At 37.4% G+C, this 23109-nt stretch overlaps 1 protein-coding gene across 1 annotated transcript; it reads left to right on the top strand.

Moving 5' to 3' along the window:
- The first annotated feature begins 994 nt into the window (after window positions 1-994).
- LOC127696712 (kappa-casein-like) lies at window positions 995-21788 on the top strand. The gene is made up of 7 exons (XM_052199682.1): window positions 995-1099; window positions 2791-2859; window positions 3817-3849; window positions 5135-5279; window positions 19363-19424; window positions 20052-20081; window positions 21317-21788. The coding sequence occupies exons 1-7, from the start codon at window positions 995-997 to the stop codon at window positions 21764-21766; spliced, it is 894 nt and encodes a 297-aa protein (XP_052055642.1). The 3' UTR covers window positions 21767-21788.
- Window positions 21789-23109: the final 1321 nt, after the last annotated feature.

Raw genomic sequence — 23109 nt, 5'->3', positions numbered from 1 at the left:
AGTTTTGAGGGAATTTTGAAATAAGGATCAACATGACATTGGGTGGGTAGGTGGGGAGAATGTGGAAGGAGTTATAGGAGGAGAGAGAATGTCATCAAAACATATTATATGAAAAAAATAAAATAATCTAAAGAAACCATGAAAGGAAAATAGAACTTTGGCATTTTAATAAAAAGTCATTGTTAAATGTCAAGACACATAAAATTACATGAAGACAGAAAGTGTATCTGGGCCTCAAAAATAAGTGACAGCAATTTCGACTAGAATACTTTCATCTAAGTAAAAGAAACTAAAATCAACTTTTAGGAAAGGCATCCACTTTCAAACATGTCAAATAATACACGTGCACACACACACACACACACACACACACAATGGCATGCAAACATGCACTTAACATTTCTACCCCTGGATGAGAACCTACTTTGACTTCAGAATGCTTAAAATGAATACTAATATATGGTGATATATTGTATTTAGCAGATCACCAGTTCAGTTCTCTAAGAGTCAGAGAAACAAGGATAAATGTTGTTACAGATAATAAACTTTGGATTTCTTTGGATTTCTCTCCCCTTGGAGTAACATTGTAAAATGCTGGTTATAGGTGGGCCTTAGAAACCAGTTGCAGCAATCAACATAATATTGGCAGAATTCTGGTTGTGGTATTTTAAAGCAAGTACTAACCCTCTCAGTTTCTCAGGCCCTTGACCTACACAATGGGAAGATCTGATAATCATTTTTGCACTTGTTGCTGGCTGTTTTAGAGATTAAATGGCATAATAGATATGCAACACCAATGTTTATAGAGCAATAAGCCCCAAATCTGTGAGAGACAAGATTTAAAGGAAAACCACAATGGAAATATTCTGCATCACCCAACCATAGTTTCCATGAACCTGCCAAGGTCTCAGTTTCGATGGATTACGATAGTTGAGCCAGTAGAATACTGACTGATCCCAGGGAGTGGCATCCCAGCCTTGGGCTTCTCCAGTCCATGGCACTGGGAGAGTATAAAAGAGATGCAGCAGTGAGGCGCCTGTCATCCACCACTGAGGACGACAGGAGAGTCAGAGAGAAGGAGCTGAGTGGAGAGTTCCAGGTAAGAAATCTCTGAACTCATGCTGCAAGCTATGGTCATACAGCTGTTCTAGGAGGTAGACGGTGTATGTGCAATTAATTTTTACAAACTACCACTTGCTTGAAATTACAAACAATAATTTGACTATCCTTTTGTCTATCTCTGTGTGTAAAAATTTAAAACCATTGTTTTTCTATAGTAAGGATATATTTTAAGAATGACCATAAAGAAATCTTTGTGAGGATGGGGCACTGATTTGGGCGTGGGCGTGTGGAAATAGAGTCTGGTTCATCATTTTGAATTTTATGGACCAAGTCAGCAAATATTTCAGGAGTTCTGTGGGTATGAAGAATTGACCAATTTTGACCTTGCCACATGTAGTGGTACAAATCTTTAGTGACAGCATTTGGAAGGCAAGGCTGGTGAATGGATCTCTGTAAGTTCGAGGTCAACCTGGTCTACTCAGTGAGTTCTGGGATGGCCAGAGCTAAACAATGAGACTCTGTCTTGACAGAAAAAGAAAAGAATTTACCACTTTTCTAGTAACATCCTGTTCATCTTTAAAGCATCACCATTTATACTCCGTTCTAATATGTCATATTGATTTTAATATAAAAATTATTTAAATTCCCCTTTATATAAACCTTTGAATGAAATTGATGGTGCCACAAAATACATCTCACTCATTCATAAGACTTTTCATAAAAATATATTGCTATGGCTTCAGGCAAAAAAAAAGGTCATTGGTAATTATGGCATTTAGCAACTATAAAAAGGAGTCTGTCTTTTATCTCTGTTTAATGGGATTTTTAAATAATCCTTGAAAACTATATCTTTGTATAAAGTTCTCTACAATTTTATTCTCCTCAAAACCTTTTCCCCCATTCTTTCTCTTCTACATGCTCTCAATATTTTGTAACTTCTGTGTATAGTATATGTCACATGTTGCTTTGCATTACAAAGGCATAATTATCTATCTCTGAGAAGTCCCCACCTGAAAGAGCTCAGGCTTTCTGTTATATCCTTGAGAGTGGCTGGAGCCATGTTTGAACAAGGAAGGTAGAAGTGTATCTGTAGGTGTGGAAATAGGGAGAGGGGCTATACTATTGATGTTCTATGCTGAGAATTAGCCATTAGAAGGCTAAACTTGACAAAACTCTTAAATACCTGTCTTTAAACTCATCAATCATCTCCTGATATGCTGTAAACTCTAGTTACATTTTCATTGATATGAAGAGAAAGAAACAAAGACAGAGTTCAAGATGTGGCAATATTTTACTATTTTATATTTTAATCTTCTGTCTCATAGTTACATAGAAAAACTCAGTAAGTGATAAAAACGAATAGCCATGATCTCAAAGTCGTCCCCAAATGATGCTAATGATGTGAGAAATGAGAATTTTCCTCAGTGCAAAATAATAAATATTCTTTAGAAGACTGTATTACATACTGACCAGTAAATCTCTAGTTAATAAGGTCTTTAAGACAGCATGCATAAATAAATATGTGAATAGTTAATTTAAGAATTGGTATAATGAAGTCATAGAATCGCAAATCATCCATGTATTTACTTTTGAAAGTTTTCCACTAGTAAACAGACAATAAAACTGCAAATGACCAGCTAAGTCCAGAGAGCTGTTAGTTACATACACTGTACCAGGCTTGTATCTTCTGGATTTCCGTTAATATTCAGTCTTCTTTGTGATGTCTAGGACACTCTAAATAAGATGAAAGCTCTTCTCCTGCTCTCTGCCATCCTGGCACTAAGTGCCTGTCTCCCGGTGAGTACTCACATCTAACCACTGAAGTGTTTAGGAACCTTGGGTTCACAATTCTCCTTGATGTTGCTACTCTCACTTCACACTTTAGTGCATACCAATACTTGCAACCTGACCTGTAGCATTATAGTTCAGAAAATGTCATATGCTCAAAACCTGATCTGTAGCGTTGTATTTCAGCAAATGTCATATGCTCTTCGGTACATGACTGATCCCATGTAGTTTTTGTGGCGTAGCGAATATAGTAACATTTAAAAAGACGCTCTAAGGAATGGGAACATCATCACCCAGTGCGACAGCACTTACCTGCGAGCTGTCTTAGTTTCTATTGCTGTGATAAACACCATAACCAAGAGCAACTTGGGGAGGAAAAGCTTTATTGCAGCTTGCAGGTCTTGGATCACACTCCGTCCATCACTAAAGGATGCCAGAGCGGGAACGAAAGACAGGAACAGGAGACTAGAACTGATGCTGAGGCCATGGAGAGGTGCTGCTTACTGAGCTGCCTCCCATGGCTTATTCATTGTGCTTTCCCATACAACGTGGGACCACCTGCTCAGGGATAGTGCTGCACTGAGTGGCCTGTGTCCTTCCACGTCAATAATTAAAGAAGAAAATGTCCTATAGACTTTCTCAAGAGAAATCAGATAAAGACGTCAGGTTCCCCTTCCCAAATAACCCTACCTGTGTCAAGTTGACAAACAGCAGCCTAGACACTAACTTTGAGAAGCCCAAGAGTTGATGGTTGGTCCTCAGCACCACAAAAAGAAAAAGCAATCATGATGACTGGTAACATTTTTTTCCTGAAAATTGTCTCTATATCATCTGGATAACCAAGTTCTTTATTTCAATGGGTAGCATGAAACAATATTAGAATGCAGTTTAATTATTTCTCTGTACATGTATATATTTCTCATGTGTTTTCATCAGCACAAGTTAATTTCACTGATTGACTCTTAGGTGCCTGAGGAGCAGGAACGAGAAAAGCGAAGTGTAAGTTGCTTTTCATCTTGCCATATTATTGTCTGTGTGTGTGTGTGTGTGTGTGTGTGAGAGAGAGAGAGAGAGAGAGAGAGAGAGAGAGAGAGAGAGAGAGAGAACTGTGAGTAAATGCATTTATTCATCCAAACCTCTTGACCTCTGCAGAGATTCTCAAGAATCTTTGGAGTATTAGCATTACATTAGACTGGGGTATAAAGTTTGATTTTTGAAGGAGTACCTGAATTCAGTATAAATAAATTGGTAATATCTGCCTATATAGAGACAAATATCTTTTCATATCATGGAACCATGGTATGCAGATTTAGCTGGGAGTCACTGTGACAGAGGGCCCAGTGCAGTTCTCACAGGGGAACTTCCCACAAGGCCCCACCTCTTAAAGGCACCCTCTTCCTTGACCAAGTGATCTGTCTAAGGACAAATGATCTAAGAACATTTGACACCCCATTACAGATGGTAGTAGGCCAGTCTTGATGACAAAAGCAGGGGAAAAAAAATCAGTAAAACAATATTTTGGTATGGACAGACAAGCAAAAACATTCAAGAAAAATGGGAGGATGGGAATGAAGAAAAGACAGACAGACACACAAAAATTGGGATGGAGTAGGTCATGTGATCTGTCATGTATATGTACCTGTGACAGCCTAGAAACTCAGCACTCTATTTTGTATAGCAAGAATGAGGAGGGGGTAGGTTAGCTAATGTCAGCAGAAGGATAGGATCACTCTCAGATCGCAGTCATTTGGGAGGAGAAAACATTTGAAGCTTTCTGTACACACTGGTTATCCAACCATAAACATGTCATACATTAGCTAGGGAAAGGCTTTAAGCCTTCTGAGCCTGAACCTGATTTGCCATTCCCATTGGTCTGAGACACTGAGATCCTTGACGTGGTCATACTTAGGTCAATAATATAGTACTTCACCTATTAGCACAAAAACTGATAGAAATGTAGACACAGAATGAGAGAAAGAAATAGTTGATTTTCAATATGTGGTTCAGTTAATGGTCATATGAATCAAAGAGATACATATTGCAGAGCCTTCTCCTCTCTTATCATTGCCTTATAGTCATAGAAAGAAGTATTTGAAATTTTGCTTTGAAGTCTAAGATTTGGAATATACTTATCTCTAATTTTCTAAATGGAAATAATCAAGCCCTTGTTGTTTTTACAAATAAAAACTGCAAGTAATTTAGACCTTTTAAGCTTTCTTCTTAAGAAGACAAGCCTACATGAAAGAGAACAAGGGTAAGACAAGTCTTTCCTTTTTATCAACAGGCCAGTGACAGCGATGAATTACCTATACGGATTTCTTTTCCCCCATACGAGTATCCATTTGGTGCATACCCACGATTCTTTTATCAAGGCTACCCGTGGTATTATTATCCTTATTATAATCCTTTGTCCGTGCCCTTCGCTCCCCGTACAACTACAGCTCCTTAAAACTCACACTGGATTATTAAGGTGAGTATGAATAATGCAATCACTTTGACTGTTCTGTTTCCTGTTTGTGAATGTGAATACATAACACCATGAACATAGATGTTACACTGCTCCTAGCTATTAGTATACATATGTTTCAGTATTTTTCCTTTGGTAGATAACAGAGGTATCTCTTGGTACCAACAGTAGAGTTATATACTATGTCTCCTTCTTATCCAATGACACAACAGTTTAAAGTCCTTATTAGCTACATTACAATAAAAGTCTGTTTTCACATTTTTATTTAAGCATTTTCTACTAATATGGTTTTTTACTTTGGGATGAATCACAGGAACTAGGAGAAACAAAATGTTAATATAAAACTGAGACTAGATGAACTTATAAATCTAGACCATAAAGGAAAGTTCATCCTAATCCTTAGAAAAATATTGTAAGATTTTTAATGCTAAAAACCCAAAACAATGTTGTAAGTGTAACATTAAAAAAAAACCTACAGCCTCATGTTTCACTTAAAAGATAGTTACTGTCATCTCAACATACCAGACTGAAAGTGATAAGTCTGCAAGTCCTGGATAGATTGGGCACAGGTTATATCGTAGACAAAATACAGACCCAAAACATTATTTTAGAAAACAAAAAACTTCTCACTGTAATGCATATACATATGTAGTACACACACAAGTACACACACATACACATGCACACATACATACACACACTCACACACATTCATGCACATGAGTACATGCATGCACACACACACACACACACACAAAGGCTCTGACTTTTTTATACTATTCAGCATTCATGTACTGAATGTTTTCTGAGTCTTGAGCTACATGTATGACAACATATATGAGAAAATACAATATATGTGTATACATATATGCATATATATCTTATAAGTTCTCTAGAGAATGATCCATTTGGATTAAAATCATATACCTTCCCTTTATTTCAGGTTATATTGAAATTGAGTGTGAACCACTTCCTTGAAGGATCAATATTCCTGTTAAGAGAGAAAAATAAATGCAATTGGATATGCTGTGGTCTCTTTGGCAGTCTTTCTACTAAGCATGAAAGGGAAAGCCCTGAGTTTTTAAGTTTTTAGGACTATTAATTTTTCATTTTTAAATGTAACATTTCATTAATTTGGGGGAACTTTATACAAGCATATAATGCATGTTGATGACATTCGTCCTTCCCACCACTCCCTCACTTCTCCCAGATCTTCATCTCCCAATGTTGCGTCCTCTTCATTTTTTTTTAAATAGCCCACCATGTCTAAGTTGAGTTGCCCATAAACTTGTGGTTATTTGGCCATCCACATGAGCCACATCCTTAAAAACGCTGACTCTCCTCCCAGAAACCATCAACTGACATAACTTCTCAGTTAGGGGTGAAGACTTGTGAGGCTTCCACTTCATGATAGGATGTGGAATGGTTCCATTGTGGTAGGATTTATGCAAACAACCAGAACCACAGTGGGCTCAGGAGCACGGTAGTCCTGTCATGTCTAGAGAATCTTTATTCTAGTTTTTCTCAAACTCTGGTTCTTACAATATTTTTATCACTTTTTCCACTACTGTCCCGAAGCCTTAAGTAAGGAATAGGATACTTATGTCCCATTTATGGCTGAGAATGACACAGACATTTAACCTGTGAATTTTGAACAATTTCCAATTTCTGCTTTCACCACCCATAATTCACAGAAACTTCTGCAATGAGGTGTGAGAGTTGCTGTGACATAAGGAACAGAGACAAGAATTTGGAAAGCAACTTGATACTCAGGCCAGTGTTAGAATAATATAGTTATTATAATAGAAGTGAAACATAAAATTTATCATATTTTAATATGTGCGTGTGTATTATATACCTAGGTATGTGTCTGTCCAAATATGCATGTACATTGATAGAAGCCAGAGTTCAACCTCAAGTGCTCCTTCAGGTGCCCTCCACTTTGATTTTCAAGACATGGCTTCTCATTGGCCTGATGCTTGCTGATTAATGTAGGAGGGCTGTCTAGCAACCTCAATGGATTAGACATGCGTGTCAATGTACCTGTTGTTGTTGTTGTTGTTGTTGTTGTTGTTTTGTTAGTTCTGGATATAAAACTCATTGTCTGTATGCTTACATGTTATCTTTGTTACTCTTCTACGGTTTGAAGAGACACCATGACTAAGACAATTTATAAAAGAAAACATTTAATTAGGGGCTTGCTTACATTTTTGGAGCCAGGGATTATGACATCAGGAAGGCATGGTGCCTCGCTTAGGATTTTCTAGTTCCAACCATTTGCCTAAAAAATTCATGAATTCATTGTTATTAATTGCTGAATGTACCAGGACAGAGAAAAGGGAGGGGGGATGATAGGAGAATGGATGAAGAGAAGAGGACTTATCGGACATATCGGACATATCGGGGGGGGGGGGGGGGACTTGGAAAGGGTAAAGCTTTTGGAATGTAAACAAAGAATATAGAAAATAAAAAAAGAATATAGAAAATAAAAATATATAATAAAAAAAGGAAGGCGTGGTGCTGGAGAAGTAGCTGAGATTTTATATCTCAATCACAGTACATGGCAGGAAGAAAGACAGCCAACTGGGAATAGTATGGACCTTTAAAATCAAAGCCCACCCCCAAGTGATACACCTCCTCCAACAAGACCACACTCCCTAATCCTTTCTAAACAGTTACATAAATTGCAGAAACAAGCATTCAAATATGTAAGCCTATGGGAGTCAATCCCATTCAAAACACAACACATGGAAATCACTTCGTTTACTTAGCTGTCTGCCAGTCCTAAATATACTTGACTGCTAAACAATTGAGAAAAACATGAATAGTGGTGATTGAGGCAGCAGCCCTGAAACTCCCCGAACGAAAGCGTTCACAGGCTTATGTTGTATAAATGCATTCAGAGTATCCAAGAGACAGAACTTACCTAATTTCACTAAAATATGTTTCAACAACTGAATCTGTACCTTATATACTGCAGAAGAGTAGGCTCAAATCATTGGCAATGGACATAAACAAAAACATGTTGTCTTTAAACCCAAGAAGCCGGTAATAGTTAATATCCTTAAAATAGCATTAATATCATTCTTACAGATTTGCTTGAGTTGATTTTATAAGTTGCCACTTTGCTGAAGTTGTTTATCAGCTGTAGGAGTTCTCTAGTGGAGTTTTTTGGGTCGCTTAGGTAGACTATCATATCATCTGCAAATAATGATACTCAAAGGATAAACAGGCTGAGAAAGAAATTAGGGAAATGACCCCCTTCACAATAGCCACAAACAGCATAAAGTACCTTGGGGTGACTCTTACCAAACATGTGAAAGATCTGTATGACAAGAACTTCAAGACTATGAAGAAGGAAATGGAAGAAGACCTCAAAAAATGGAAAAACCTCCCATGCTCATGGATCGGCAGGATTAATATAGTTAAAATGGCCATTTTGCCAAAAGCAATATACAGATTCAACGCAATACCCATCAAAATCCCAACTCAATTCTTCACAGAGTTAGAAAGAGCAATCCTCAAATTCATCTGGAATAACAAAAAACCCAGGATAGCTAAAACTATTCTCAACAATAAAAGAAATTCTGGGGGTATCAGTATCCCTGACCTTAAGCAATACTACAGAGCAATAGTGTTAAAAACTGCATGGTATTGGTACAGTGACAGGCAGATGGATCAATGGAACAGGATTGAAGATCCAGAAATGAACTCACACACCTATGGCCACTTGATCCTCGACAAAGGGGCTGAAAACATCCAATGGAAAAAAGATAGCCTTTTCAACAAATGGTGCTGGTTCAACTGGAGGTCAGCATGCAGAAGAATGCAAATTGATCCATCCTTGTCTCCTTGTACTAAGCTCAACTCCAAATGGATCTAGGACCTCCACATAAAGCCAGACACTCTGAAGCTAATAGAAAAGAAACTGGGGAAGACCCTTGAGGACATCAGTACAGGGGGAAAGTTCCTGAACAGAACACCAATCATTCTTACAAGAGCTTTAAAAAGTCACAGCAAAGTTAAATCTTCTCAAATCTCTTTATGTGGAGAAACTGAAGATTAAAGAACTCCTGTGGATTTTAGATGTCCATAGCTCCGGCACGTGTCAGAAATGCAAAGGTAGATCCACTGGACCCCTCTGTTGTGGGTTCAGTAACACTTGTGCTAAAATAAACTCTGAGTCAGGGTCAGGGACTAGTTAAACCTATTTTTACTTTACTTTAGAAGGAAGAATCATCATTTGGCTCTTAAGATGACTGTTAGCTGCCACACTTTCTCTGGCATGTCCTCAAAGCACAAATTGAACGTCATTTCTGATATGACCAATCTTCACTGAAAGCTCCTTAGTACAACAGTGTAAAGTCAGCCTCTCACCCACTCCACACACATACACAGGCCCTCAAGACTCACATACCAAGTTTCTTTTCAAATCCTTCTCCCATCACTTGGCTCCCATATATCCCAAGCTCTGAAAATCTAGGCATTGCCATTGTCTACAACCAGGCTATGCCTTTGCCATGGTGAGTTCTCCTCAAGAAGCATACAGTCCTCCCATTCAGTATTCAGATTCAATATATTGCATCTTTTAAGAATCATGCCAAATATTATGATCTTCATAACAAATATCTCAGTCCGTCAAATCAAAGCAAAACAAAACAAAACCGTCCTCACTATGACCTTCTCCCATGGTACTTTGTTTCTGCCCTTTATAAGTGTGGCCACGCTGCACCTTCTAGTATAACAATCCACATCATTTTCTGCATCTCACTTAAGCCATGGACTATGATATCAATCTAAATGTATTCTAGTCCTTAGATGCTCAGTGACTGCTAAGTTGAATATATTAACAAGGATTAACAATTCCTAAATTTTTTTTAAAAGGAGCATTTTCATATATATTAATGTGGAAGATGGTAAAAATTTCATTCTCTCAGGAAATGAAATTATTAAGATCAGTATTTAAATACTGATGAATTTTTTTCTATTCAATTACAATTTTAGTTCAGCCATTTGGTCTTACAGTTCTACACTTGGCTATCCATTTTCTGCTATAGGATCAATAGGACCCATAAAATATCAAGTCATAATTTTGGTCTGAATACAATTCACACATATCATTATACATGTATTCAAGTTCCTGAGGACATTAGTTTATTGAGTGTCATGAGTTTTTTTTTCTATAGCAAAATGATATAAAGACAATTTATCTGGTTCACTGTCACTTCCTACTAACCTGATGCTGAACACAGAGTAATGCCCTGCAGGAGGGAAAGGTACAAAAGTCATCCAACAAAATCTCTGTTGGACAATGAGCCTTTCATTGTGTCACAATGGCTACCCTTGTGTCCATGGTTAATTATCAGAAAATTAGGAAAGTTCTTAGACTGTATTTTTCCACTGCAATAAACTTGTCCTTGTGATGAGACCCTGTGCACCAACCATGGAAACATTAGTCTCTGTGTGCATCCTGGCTGAAAGTCAAGGTCAGTCTAACTAGCCACTTAGCTAGACTAGAAGCTTCAGTCTTCCCTAGTCATTTTTGGGGATTAAAGATTCCTCATGCACTTGGATAATAATCCTTTACCAAAGCCTCTACTATTAGGACATCAAGGGGACCAAATGCTATGGTAAACTGATTTTATAGGGATCACTTCTGAAGCCAATGCTGACATATTGGGTGCCATTGTAGAACTGTAAGACCTGTAATGGAAGAAAAATGGAAGGCCCAGATTCATGAGCAACCAAGAGTCTAGGGACCTAAGACTGACAATGGTTATTATAATCTAGGAGGATTTGGGTATACATTCTCCCCTCCCTCTCTCTCTTCTCCTTCCTCTCTCTAATCATTGATACATGTCCTTGAGGCTCAGCATACAGCTTTGATTTTATTCAGTTCTCATTATGACACAGTAACTTTGGGAGGGCGGTTAAGTGAGAGATGCTACCATGTATTTTTTGATTATCCAGATTTATGATACATGTATATTAATTAAAATTAACCATTTTGTCCATCAGAAAATTTAGGCAATATCTTTAATCTCTGAACATCTTTAAGAACATATTGGTAGGAAAGTATCCCAATAAAACCTGTCAATCAAACCTCCATTTTTATCTGGAATCTAATGTTAGTTTGTAGGTTTGGGACCACCTAGTGAATCATTTTCCAAAGTATACTCCTTGCAATAAACATCTCATCAGAAGACTCCAAAGATATGTATTTATCATTAAAATGTTTGCATTATAAAATTTCATATATATATATATATCATATATATATCAACAATATCAACCAACCAGACCCCACACACACAGCTCCCAGGGACTAAACCACCAACCATGGAGGGACCCATGGCTTTAGATGCATATGAAGCCGAGAATGGCCTTGTAGGGCATCAGTGAGAGGAGAAGCCCTTGGTCCTGTGAAGACTTGATGCTCCAGTGTAGGGGAATGCCAGGGGGAAGGTGGGGGTGGGTGGGTAGGTAAGGGAACACCCTCACAGAAGCAAGTGGAAGGGGATGGGATAGGGGGATGAGAGGAAACCAGGAAAGGGGATAACATTTGAAATGTAAATAAATAAGTATCCAATAAAAAATAGTTAATAAAACTAGTGTGTTCCCAAACAGTGCTGTTCAAGGTGTACCCAGCTTATAGATATAGTAGGGAGCGAATTCATGGAGAATAATATATAATAATATATATAATTATAACGATATGACATTATACTTATTTTTGCAGGTTGGTTTTGGTTTTGGTTTGTTTGCTTTTAGTATTTTTTTATACATACAATACTGATTGTAGTCACCTCTAACTTCTCTCAGATTTCATGCCCTCTCCCTGCCACCATCTTCCCTATTCTTCAAGATTTCTCTCTCTCTCTCTCTCTCTCTCTCTCTCTCTCTCTCTCTCGTCCAACTTTTTCTTCTCATATATTACTAGCCAGGGCCATCCACTGGAGTATGGCCCACCAACCAGTGTCTTTATTTTTAAGATTTATTTATTGTTATATGTAAGCACACTGAAGCTGTCTTTTGACACTAGAAGAGGGTATCAGATCTCATTACAGATGGTTGTGAGCCACCATGTGGTTGCTGGGATTTAAACTCAGGACCTTCGGAAGAGCAGTCAGTGTTCTTAACCGCTGAGCCAGCTCAGCAGGCCCAAGTAGGGTCTCAAAGATAACGAACACTCCCAGAGAAGCCATGATATGTCAATAGCTCCTCAGAGGTCAAGATTCTAAGTGGCTCCTTTCTGAGTGCTAGAATGTAGACTGACTGGAGTTCACAAGAGCATGTCAGGTCCAGAAGAGCCCGATTCACTCCAGTCCTTACCTGAGTCCAATGCTCTTCCTGCCTCTCCTTTCCCGGTGCTCGTTGAGTCTGAGGGTAGGGGTGGTAAGGACAAAGAAATTAGTTCCTCCTAAATTAGGAAAGGCCCCGTGGGTAACTTTAGCTGAACCTTAGTGGATAAATACCTTACAGGTGTGCAGAGTTCCAGCAACATTCCTTTCCAAAATAATCGATTGTAGTGTGAGATAATATGGGTGTCCACCCTTAAATATAAATTCCTAATAACCATTTGTAGAACAAACGTTTGAATATTTAATATGTTTCCAACAGGGGCTCAAAAAGTGTGAATTTGTTTTCCTTTATAAGTTTCAAAACTCATGTTGCGGTGTCATGAAGGAAACAAAAATTGAAACAAAAGACCAGAGAGCAAAAGGTGACTTCGGAAGGCAAGCATCTCTGAAGGGAAGAGTCAAACTGAAATTTAGATTGGATGGGGGGAGGAAAGAGAGAGAGGGAGAGGTAGAGCAGAACATGCTAGCTAGCTCCCAAAAGCAAACAGTCATCCAAGCTGGATCACAGTGAGAGGAAATACAAAAAGAACCAAGATTTAAAAGCACTCCAAAAATGGCAGGTACTGGTAAAGAGTGTGGAAGGCATTCTAAGTGCCATAGGAAGAAACTAAACAATTTAAAATAAAACCAAAACCAAAAAAGTCTCAGACGAGTTATGTTCAAAACTGCTCTTAGAAACATTTGTGAAGAATGACTGAGAGATGGAACCACTGGAATTGTCTAGGCATAGGACAGAGGGGTTTCCGCAATGGGGAAGGTGAACTTTAGAAGATAGAACTATATTTGGGAGATAAGGCTACGTGAGGCTTTCTGTTCTTCTAATTGATTGTGGGAAGAAAGAGACAAGATTAAAACCCAAGGATTTTTCTCTCCAACAACTGGGAGTATCAAAGCAGTGTTTAGAGAATCAGAAAAGAGATGGTTCAAGGACTAGCCAAATAGCGAGATGTGTTTGGAGATCATTCCCCTTCCTTTCTGCAGGGTCCGGAGAGTCTAATTCACACGTCAGTGGAGATATTACACATAGACACTGGACACCTGACCTGGAGGCTGGTCAAGTAAATGGTGGTATTTAAGGGGAGAGAAATGGAGTTAATTAACCAAAATCATACCATGGATAGTGAGAAATAACTGAGCAATGGTAGACTCAGAGAGAGTCCTGAAAAGTTCTCCCAAGATTGGGGACAATAAAAGGAACCAACAGAGAAATTTAGAGCACTGATGATAAGGAGGAACAAAAGCATTATAGCAAGAAAATCTGAGGGTGCCAAAGGCTCCTAGCAGCTCACTGAGAAGAGCATCTAGTGAAGTGTGCTAGATTTGAACGAATGGTGACCTGTGGTTTTGATAGCTATTAAATGAATGGATGCCTATTAAAGTAAATATTATATAGGGTTACACAGGCCTAGATCATATTTAGGAATAATGCATTATGGAAACAGAAATTGCTCTTATCCCTTACCTTTTTTCTGTGTCCTTGCAATGATTCCAGAAATCTAGAGACTCTAACTACTGAAGCATCAACTCAACCGTGCACTAATGCTAAGGTAAAAAGTCATGCTCATGCTAAGCACCAGGAGACTCAGAGTGTCTCCTCACAGTCTCTGAAGATTCTGTCTAGACCAGGGGCTCTCAACCTTCCTAGTACTACAACATTTTAATACAGTTTCTCATGCTGTAGTGACCCCACACACACACCATAAAACTCTTTTCATTGCTATTTCATGGCTGCCATTTTGCTAGTTTTAAGAATCATAATTTAAATATTTGATATGCAGGACATCTGACATATAGTTCCCATAAAAGGATTGGGGAAGTCTCGACTCCCAGGTTGAAAACCCCTGTTCTACACATTTATATAATCAGATAGTCTGGCTTTCTGTTATACATCCTAGTGTCTTCTTTTAATAAAAACTACTGTTCTTATTAAATTAATCAACTAGCTGTTGATTTAAGTAAATCAACTACAAGAGAGAAAACTTGATACTACACCTTACTGTTAGAAAATGCAATTTCTATGAGACTATTATGCTATGTTTTCATGATTATTATTTATAGCTAAGAGCTCATACAGATTTTTATACTAAAATGCCAATCATTCTGGTGCCATGATAACTATGTATAATAGGAAACTGGAAGAGTTATTTGCACTGAAACTACTGTCAGAAACGCTGTACTCTGAGAACACAATAGTTTATTGAGATCATTGTAGTACTAAGGAGGTAGACAAGAGGTCAAGTAGAAGACAGGAAATAAAGCTCGTTTCATATGAATATCAGCAAAGAAACAATAGTTATAGTGGACATCAGAGCTTTAAAAGGAAAAAACACAAGCAAGGTGTTACCATCAAGAGTGCCCATGGGTTAATAATTATCTTCCCACATACTTCAAACTGCCTTTCACATTGCTCAAAATAGGATGCTCATAGCAGCCTCCTCTCAGCCTCTCTAAGTGAACAATTCTATGGACATACACTGCCAGAACCCACAGGCAAGAGTGCTGGGAGCAGACTAGGAAGCTTCCTGGCTCTCCTCTCATAGAGCGAGGTTGCTTTGCATTCAGAGCGTATCATAAATCTAAGTGTGGCGAGTCAGAATACTGAGTATTCACATCTGGGGTCTTACTCAGCAACGTGTTATTCTCCTTGGAGATTTAAGGGTGTGAGAGTTTTATATCCCTTTTGCTTTCCTTTGAAGAATGATAGAGCATCTAGATAGCTACACATTTGAGTTTACTTAATTCAACTCAAAAACTCAGCAATAACCACTCAAAGCTACTCAGACTTAAAGTGCCTTAGACCGGAATGTCCCATGCCAATAGCATTTGAGTAAGTGCTGTACTTGACTATGCCCTGCATAGTAGCAGGAGTGGCTGGATGTGCTTTAGTTAACCTTTACATTCAAAATGCCTAAAACCTGACCAAATAATCCATGTGGATCATAGGATACCATTTAGCTTTGCAAACCCCTCCATTTGAAGCAAGTAGTGGATCCACTTGAGAGATGCTTTTCTGAAGAGAAGGGTTCCAAGAATTCGCAGCTATTCTGGACAACATTCCCCTTCTGAAGTGATATTTAAAAAAAAAAAAGTTTGAGTCTTCTTTTTTGGTTATTTTTTTAACCAAATAATGAAACAACTTAAAACATTTATTTTTTTAATATTTTTATTTTCTATATTCTTTGTTTACATTGCAAATGATTTATTGATGACCGAGAAAGGGCAGAGAGGAAGAAAGAAAGCATCTTCAGGATTGGAGGACTGGCCAGGCCATAAACGCCCACCGTCATCACCCGGTGGGCCTTGAAATCCCGAGGCAATAGGATGATTTAACATGCCACATACACAGGCTGCTGTTGTGCTGTACACAACACAGAAAGAACAACAGAAATAAACTTCTGAGAAATAGGAAGCCTGGGCTTATTGTGGAGAACCTGCACAGGTATTCTCGGGATCAGAGCAAGGCTGCCAGCTTTCTAAGACACGTAATAGTTCCCAGAAACAGGCAGGAACACATAGAAGAAATTCTACAATGCTGACATTATTTCTAATTTACGTTCAGGCAGCGCTACATGGATTCCAGTAAATGCCTCCATCTAAGGAGGCTTGCACAAAGTGAAGTCACCTCACCGTTAGCATTACCCCAGGGTGGATGGGGGTGGGGTGGGAGGGTAGGGGTGGACAGGTAAGGCAGGATATCATTTAGGCAAAGTACCTGTTTGGCTACATGTTACTAACATTTTTACAGCGTTGGCAGTTTCACGATCCATGTTCTAAATTGGAATGATCTGACTTTAGAATAGAACAATGATTCCTGACTCAGTCACTCAATGTTGTGCATCTAAGATGGGACTTTAAGGGACCATAAAAACAGTGTGCCTTCAGTGTTTGATCAGTTGACGGATGCATGCTGAAGCCAAATGCTCAGCCTTCACATTGATGGAAATGTTTCGTGCAGGAATTTAACGTACAAAAGGCACACGAAATTAAGATTGTTAATTTTTTAAATAAGTAGTTGTAAATTTGGAAGAAAAAATGACCAACCTGGGCTGTACTAAATATAAAGTCACTTGAAATCATAGTTCAAGTAAAAATACTTAAAAATGTGAAAAATAATTGTGGCTATTGGGTTTTTGTTTTATTTTAGCAATAACTTTAGTTTCCGCTAGATGGAATGAGTAGGTTAAGAATGTAATTAGTACATTTTTATACATTTTCCTATATTTTTGTAAAGCACAGAACATTCATTCTCTAAAGAGTTTGGTTGTTTTCCCTGCATGCTCATGATTGGCATCTGTTTCCGGTCTGTCATGTGCTGACTAAGAATGACCTGCAGGTGACCCTGGTGACCTCAAATCTTTCCTTTCTGTCATCATCCTATTGTGTAAAAAGTAGGAGGGAAATGGGCTCTGACTGGTGGTACTAATACCCTGTAATTAGTCTCGGTTATTTATCTTGGGTCTTCTCTGCCTCACTACTGCCAAGCAAGCACTGACTCGGAGTAAAGGTAACTAACGCTCTGCCCAGGGAGAGATGATGGAGAGTAGCTACTTGGGAAACAACCAATGTTAGTTTGGAATCACATTTTCTTTCTTTTATCCTTGATTGCTAAGCTTAAGTACATCTAGGTATCACTTCAATATGAATGTCTAACTTAGACATTAGACTTTAGATACTGTTGTGATAAAAAAAAACTATGCTTTGTCTTAAAGTCTAGGTTTGATACTGTCAAATTATATGAGACATTGTTAATTCTAATATATATCATAAGCTTACTACTGCTGTAGACAGAGAGAGCTAATTTCCCAGGAAGCTAGAACTATTATAATACTCAGAATAGCCCAATAATTACCTTCAAGTCTTATTGCTACCTAAAATCGATAATTCCTTTTATTATAGTGTAAATTTTAGCATGTATTTCAAAAATGACTTAATCCATAGTTTCAAAGATCATGTCTCCTTAGACAGTGACAGTGACAACCACAAGCATATACCAGTATGTATCTGATTATAAAGTAAAATCTTATCTTTTTACTGAAAAGGAGCTCCTGTCATTTAACGTTAATGTATATAATATTACATATATTTATATATGCTATATAATATGAATTATATCTATAAGAAAATATTAGTTTAAAAACAAAATAATTATATACTCTTTAATTATGAAGAGGAGTCTATGATTTAAGCAAAGAAATATTATTTTTCAGCTAATTATTTGAAAAAGTAATGAGAAAATAATGAATTTAACAAGGAATTTTATCCTCTCGAGGAAACATTTTGCTTAGGTTGTACAAACTTGTTTACACATGAGGTAACTGCAATTCAGTGATTTCTTAGAGATGGTTCTGAAGTCAGTTTAACAAACAGCCTTTCTGACCACCCGGGGCTCACATCAGGAAAATAGGATTAGATATTCTCTCCTTTTCCCTCCTGCTGGGTGGAGCCACACAGGTGATTCTGTGACACTTATAAAGCTTATTTCTCCATAACTCACATTTACATAGGTTTATCAGAAACAATAGCTTCAGTAAGATACAGTATTCCCATCACAAATACAGTATATACTAACATATTGGAAGTTTGAAGTGTCGTGTTATCTAAGAACTATTAAAATTAAACGAGGCGATGAGCATTGTGACACTGTTGGAAAAAGACTAACTGGTGACTTTAACTAGCTCAGAGATGTTTAAGCTGCCATATCTACACTGCATTAAAGCACTGCATTCATCATTCCAAGTATATTACTGGAACAGTAAATTTATTTTATGACAAAGGCTGCCTCCCAGAAGTTCCGTGCCATGGCTAATACATTGATTAAGGGCCACAGAATGTTTGACGTGACCCAGTTTGAGGTCCTGTAACAAATGTAAGGCCTAGAAGGAAGAAATTATTTCACAATTGTTACACTGTCGCGGTCAAGCTTGCGTTCAAACCCTTGTCTTCTCACACTGCATGATTTTCAGCTCACAGAGCCACGCCTTGTTCTGTAACACCGAACACCGAGATCTTTACATTATAGGTTCTAACCTTTCTAACTGTATCTTCCATCAGTCAGAGCGAGCGTCTATGCATCCTCTCTAGCTTTGTGTGAATTATAAATCCCTCATCCATAAGAGCCCACGTGGTTTGCTGCCAAGCCCTAGCTGTACCTCCACAATCTCAACGTTTGGCAATGCACTTAATCCCAGGAGATTTTTTTTATTAGATATTTTCTTTCTTTACATTTCAAATGTTGTCCCCTTTCTTGTTTCCCTGCTGAAAATGCCTTATCCCATCCTCCCCTTTCCCCTGCTTGCCAACTCACCCACTGCTGCACCCCTGTTCTGGCATTCTCCTATACTGGGTTACAGAGCCTTCTCAGGACCAAGGGTCTCTCCTCCCTTTGATGTCCAACAAGGCTGTCCTCTACTGCATGTGTATCTGGAGTCATGAGTCCCTCCATGTGTATCAAATGAATAGATGAATATATTTTTATGATACGTTCATAGTCAAAAATTAACTTATCTAATTTTTACTTCAAGTTCAGTGTTTCTTTTATTTTGAGAAAGAAATACTTTTCTGCACTGACTAAATCTACTCATAAATTCAGAGTTTCCCCCACCTCTCCCAAACAAAACATTATATGCAACTACTTCTAACTTGTTAACCAAAATGTCTTAATTTAATTTTTTAATTTACTTTTAGGTGCAATAATGAGGAACTTTATCATAGTCATGAATATTCTGGCATTAACTCTGCCCTTTTTGGTGAGTTGATTTCATTTAAATTTTATTGATAAGATGTTAAATAAATTTTATTTAAGAATTCTAGTTACATGAATATCAAAATCTAGGTAGCTCAAGGAGCACAACAGCTGGTTACTACTTGTATTATAAGAATAAATACTCTTCTAGATAGTCACTTAGTTACCATAATACATACTCTATCATGCAGAGAAAGCCTTGCAAATATCTATACTCTAGAAATTGATTTGTAATTTATAAAATACAGCCTGGTCTGGCCTCAGTGAGAGAAGATGCACCTAACCCTGAAGAGATTTGAGGCCCCAGGGAGTAGGAAGGCCTGGTAGGGGTGGGGGGCATCCTCTTGGAGACAGGGGGAAGGAGGAATTCAAGGAGGAACTATGGGAGAGTGGACCAGGAGGCGGGCAACGACTGGACTATAAAAAATAAAAGTAATAATAATAAAAATAAAAGAAAATATTATAAATATAATTCATAAACATTAAGCATAGTAATCCTAATCTAAGATCAGAAATCCTTCTGATGAAATTTCTATTCCTCCTACGCTCCAGTCTCTTTCAGTATTAAATGTTTAGACTTTAAATAGTTATTTAAATATTTCTCATGATTTCTTTCTTGGTAACTCCTTAGGCTGCAGAGGTGCAAAACCCAGATTCAAACGTAAGTTGATATTATCGCTGTCATGATAGAGTCATGAATTCCAAGCACTATATTCTGAACTCAGTCCTATCAAAATGCCTCTAGTCTTAAAGCTAAATAAATATTTAAACATTTTAACAAGTTTAAAAGACCTGTAGGCTTTTTTAGTATTCAAATTCCTATTTTCTGTGACACTGTGGGCTGGTCAACTCCTTCCCGGGTATCCATGTCCATAATTAGTTCCATGGCTGGTAGACACAGAATCACATTTTATGTTTAAGAGTTAACCATGTGAAAGGTTCTGTTTCTTTTAAGCTAGATTTCGTCGTAATGTAGGCTATGTGTAGGCTTGGTTTTCACGCTCATTCCAAAATTCCAGGAACTTCATGTGTCATCAGAAAAATAAAATAAAAATATGAAATATAAATTAAAAAAGGAATCAATCTAGAGAGTAGTGTATTCTCTCTTGCCCTTGAGATTATAAAATTGTGGAGTGCTGAGCACTTGCTTAATTATTAAATGTAAACAGGTGTCTATTAGACAATTCTTTAGAGTAAATTCTTGGGATCAAAATTACCTTTAAAAATTACAAGGAGTTTTACATTTAGTTACTTATATTTACTTGTTGACATTATATTTTATTGTAGCCAACTGCATGTTAAGAACTTGGGTTTTCTCTTTGGGTGAAAGGAAGTAATTTTAAGTCATAAAATGAATCCCTCCCTGCTCTAAGAGCCTACTTCATAATAAACTTCCCTTCTTATTTTAATGACAATCTTAATTAGCAAATATCAATAATAATATAGATCATAATAATAAATAACATAATAATGTAGATCATGATGGCATTGATATATCCATATGAGCTTATGTACATTGTGTGTGTTTGTGTATAGCAGGGTAAAGTTATCTATTAGACTTTTTTAGGTGCTGTAACTAAATATGGAATGCCTAGTTAGTACTTTCCATATATGGCATATTTCCATATGAGGAAATATATTTTATATTATTAATGACCTAATTTCTTCACAACAAACAAATATTCATTCTATGTTGTTACAAGTAATGTTCCACAAGATGAAAATCATACATGAGATGTGTATATCCAAATTTGATCAAATAATGATGCAAGATTCCATACTTTCAGTACTCCATTTGCTCAACACAAAATACCGTCTTATTTCAAAAGCTGTTGAAGTTGTTTTGTATCTTGATCAACAGTCAGAACCTTTCTGTGTAACCTTCTCTTTCCACAGTGCCGTGAGAAGAACAAAGTAGTGTACGATGAGCAGAGAGTCCAATACACACCAGTCCGCTCCTTCCTGAGCCGCAATTATTATGAACCTAATTACTACCAGTACAGGTCCCCTGTGCCTGTTAGCCCATACATGTATTACCCATTTGTTGTAAAACTATTTCTGCTTAGGTCTCCAGCCCCAATCTCCAAATGGCAACCAATGCCAAACTTCCCCCAGCCTGTTGGCGTACCTCACGCCCTCCCAAGCCCATCCTTTCTTGCCATTCCTACAAATGAAAATCAGGATAACACCGCCATTCCAACCATCAACCCCATTACTCCCACTGTGTCCACACCAGTTTCTACCACAGAGTCAGTGACAAATACTGTGGCCAATCCTGAAGCTTCCACCGTATCTGTCAATATCCCTGAGACTGCCACAGTCCCAGTATCTTCACCTGCAGCATGAAACGCTAAGGAAACATTGAAGAAGACAATAAATGTAAGTGGGCAAAAGTAAAATGAACAATCTGGGTAACAACATGGACTTATTCACACATTCTAAACTAGTACAAGTGATAACTCATGTTAAGGAAACAGGAAAAATAGGTAGAATTGTAACTAGGAATAAAAAGAGCATTGGCAAATGAGTTTTTGTTTCAATAATAAATGGAAATAGTCTGTTTTTACAAAATGAAGAAAAATTGAGCGTTTATCAAACATTTTCCCAAAGATTACAATTCTTCTTTAATCTATTAGTTTTATTTCATCTGTGCTTATACAAGCAATGAAGTAAAATACTTTATATACTCTCATGTTTTGGGTCTAAAATTACCAAAATGACATTTCTTCAATCAAGTTGTATACTAGAGTCACATGTAGTAGTGGATCAATAATCCTAAATGCTAGAGGGATTGAGGCAGGAAGATCCTAAGTTCAAGACCAGCCAAGTCTAGCTAGAGATTTTAAAAATGAAAAGGGGGAATGGCTGAGAATATAATTAAATATAAAGTTGTTGCCTAACATACACAAAGCCCTAGGTAAAATTCCCTGTATACAGGAGAGGGGGGGGAGAGGTAGAAAGAGGGACAAAACCAGAGAGACAAAGAGAGAAAGGGAAGGTAATTAAATCTAAAACAGTATTGTTCACATTCTAACTTTATTATTTATGGCATAAAAGGAATTACATATTTCCCATGCAGTTCTTTACTTTAGATACCATTCCTGGAAAGATCCATGAAGTTGAACCTCATAAATATCTTTTTAGTTAAAACATGAAAGAAGTAAAATGCTTAACTTTGAAAGCAAATGAATATTAAGTGAATGCTTTCAGAATATTAAACACAAAGCAAACTTGATTATTTGAATAAGTTACTAAAGCTTAAAATAATTTGAAAACTAGGAAAGCTAAATAATGAGAAGTATTAATGGTCTTTTAAAATCTCACAAAGGGTGAAACAATTGAGGTACAAAAGTATGAATGCAAAAAAAAATGTATGAATGCTGAGTTCTGTTATAACAAACATTTCTTCACCTGTCAAACTGAGTGCATGTTCTAGGTCTAAGATACCACACAAAGCTCTGTGATCTGAGAGGTTGCTACAGGCAAGGAAAAGTAATCGCCTACCTTCTCAGCAGTGGCCTGAGACTGGTTAACATTCTCTCTGGATTTTCATTTTGATATACCTTTGAGCTCATACTCAAGTACAAATGTGGGTAGAATGCACAAAGTTAGAGCCTGTTCAGGTTCAAATGTGGGCTGAATCTACAACATGTTTCCATGGTACTAATTGAGAGAACAGAAACCACCTT

The sequence above is a fragment of the Apodemus sylvaticus genome, chromosome 11 (assembly GCF_947179515.1).
Source record: "Apodemus sylvaticus chromosome 11, mApoSyl1.1, whole genome shotgun sequence".
Lineage (NCBI taxonomy): Eukaryota > Metazoa > Chordata > Mammalia > Rodentia > Muridae > Apodemus > Apodemus sylvaticus.
Note: the sequence above shows the minus strand (reverse complement) of the source record. Positions and strands in the feature narration are given on the sequence as shown.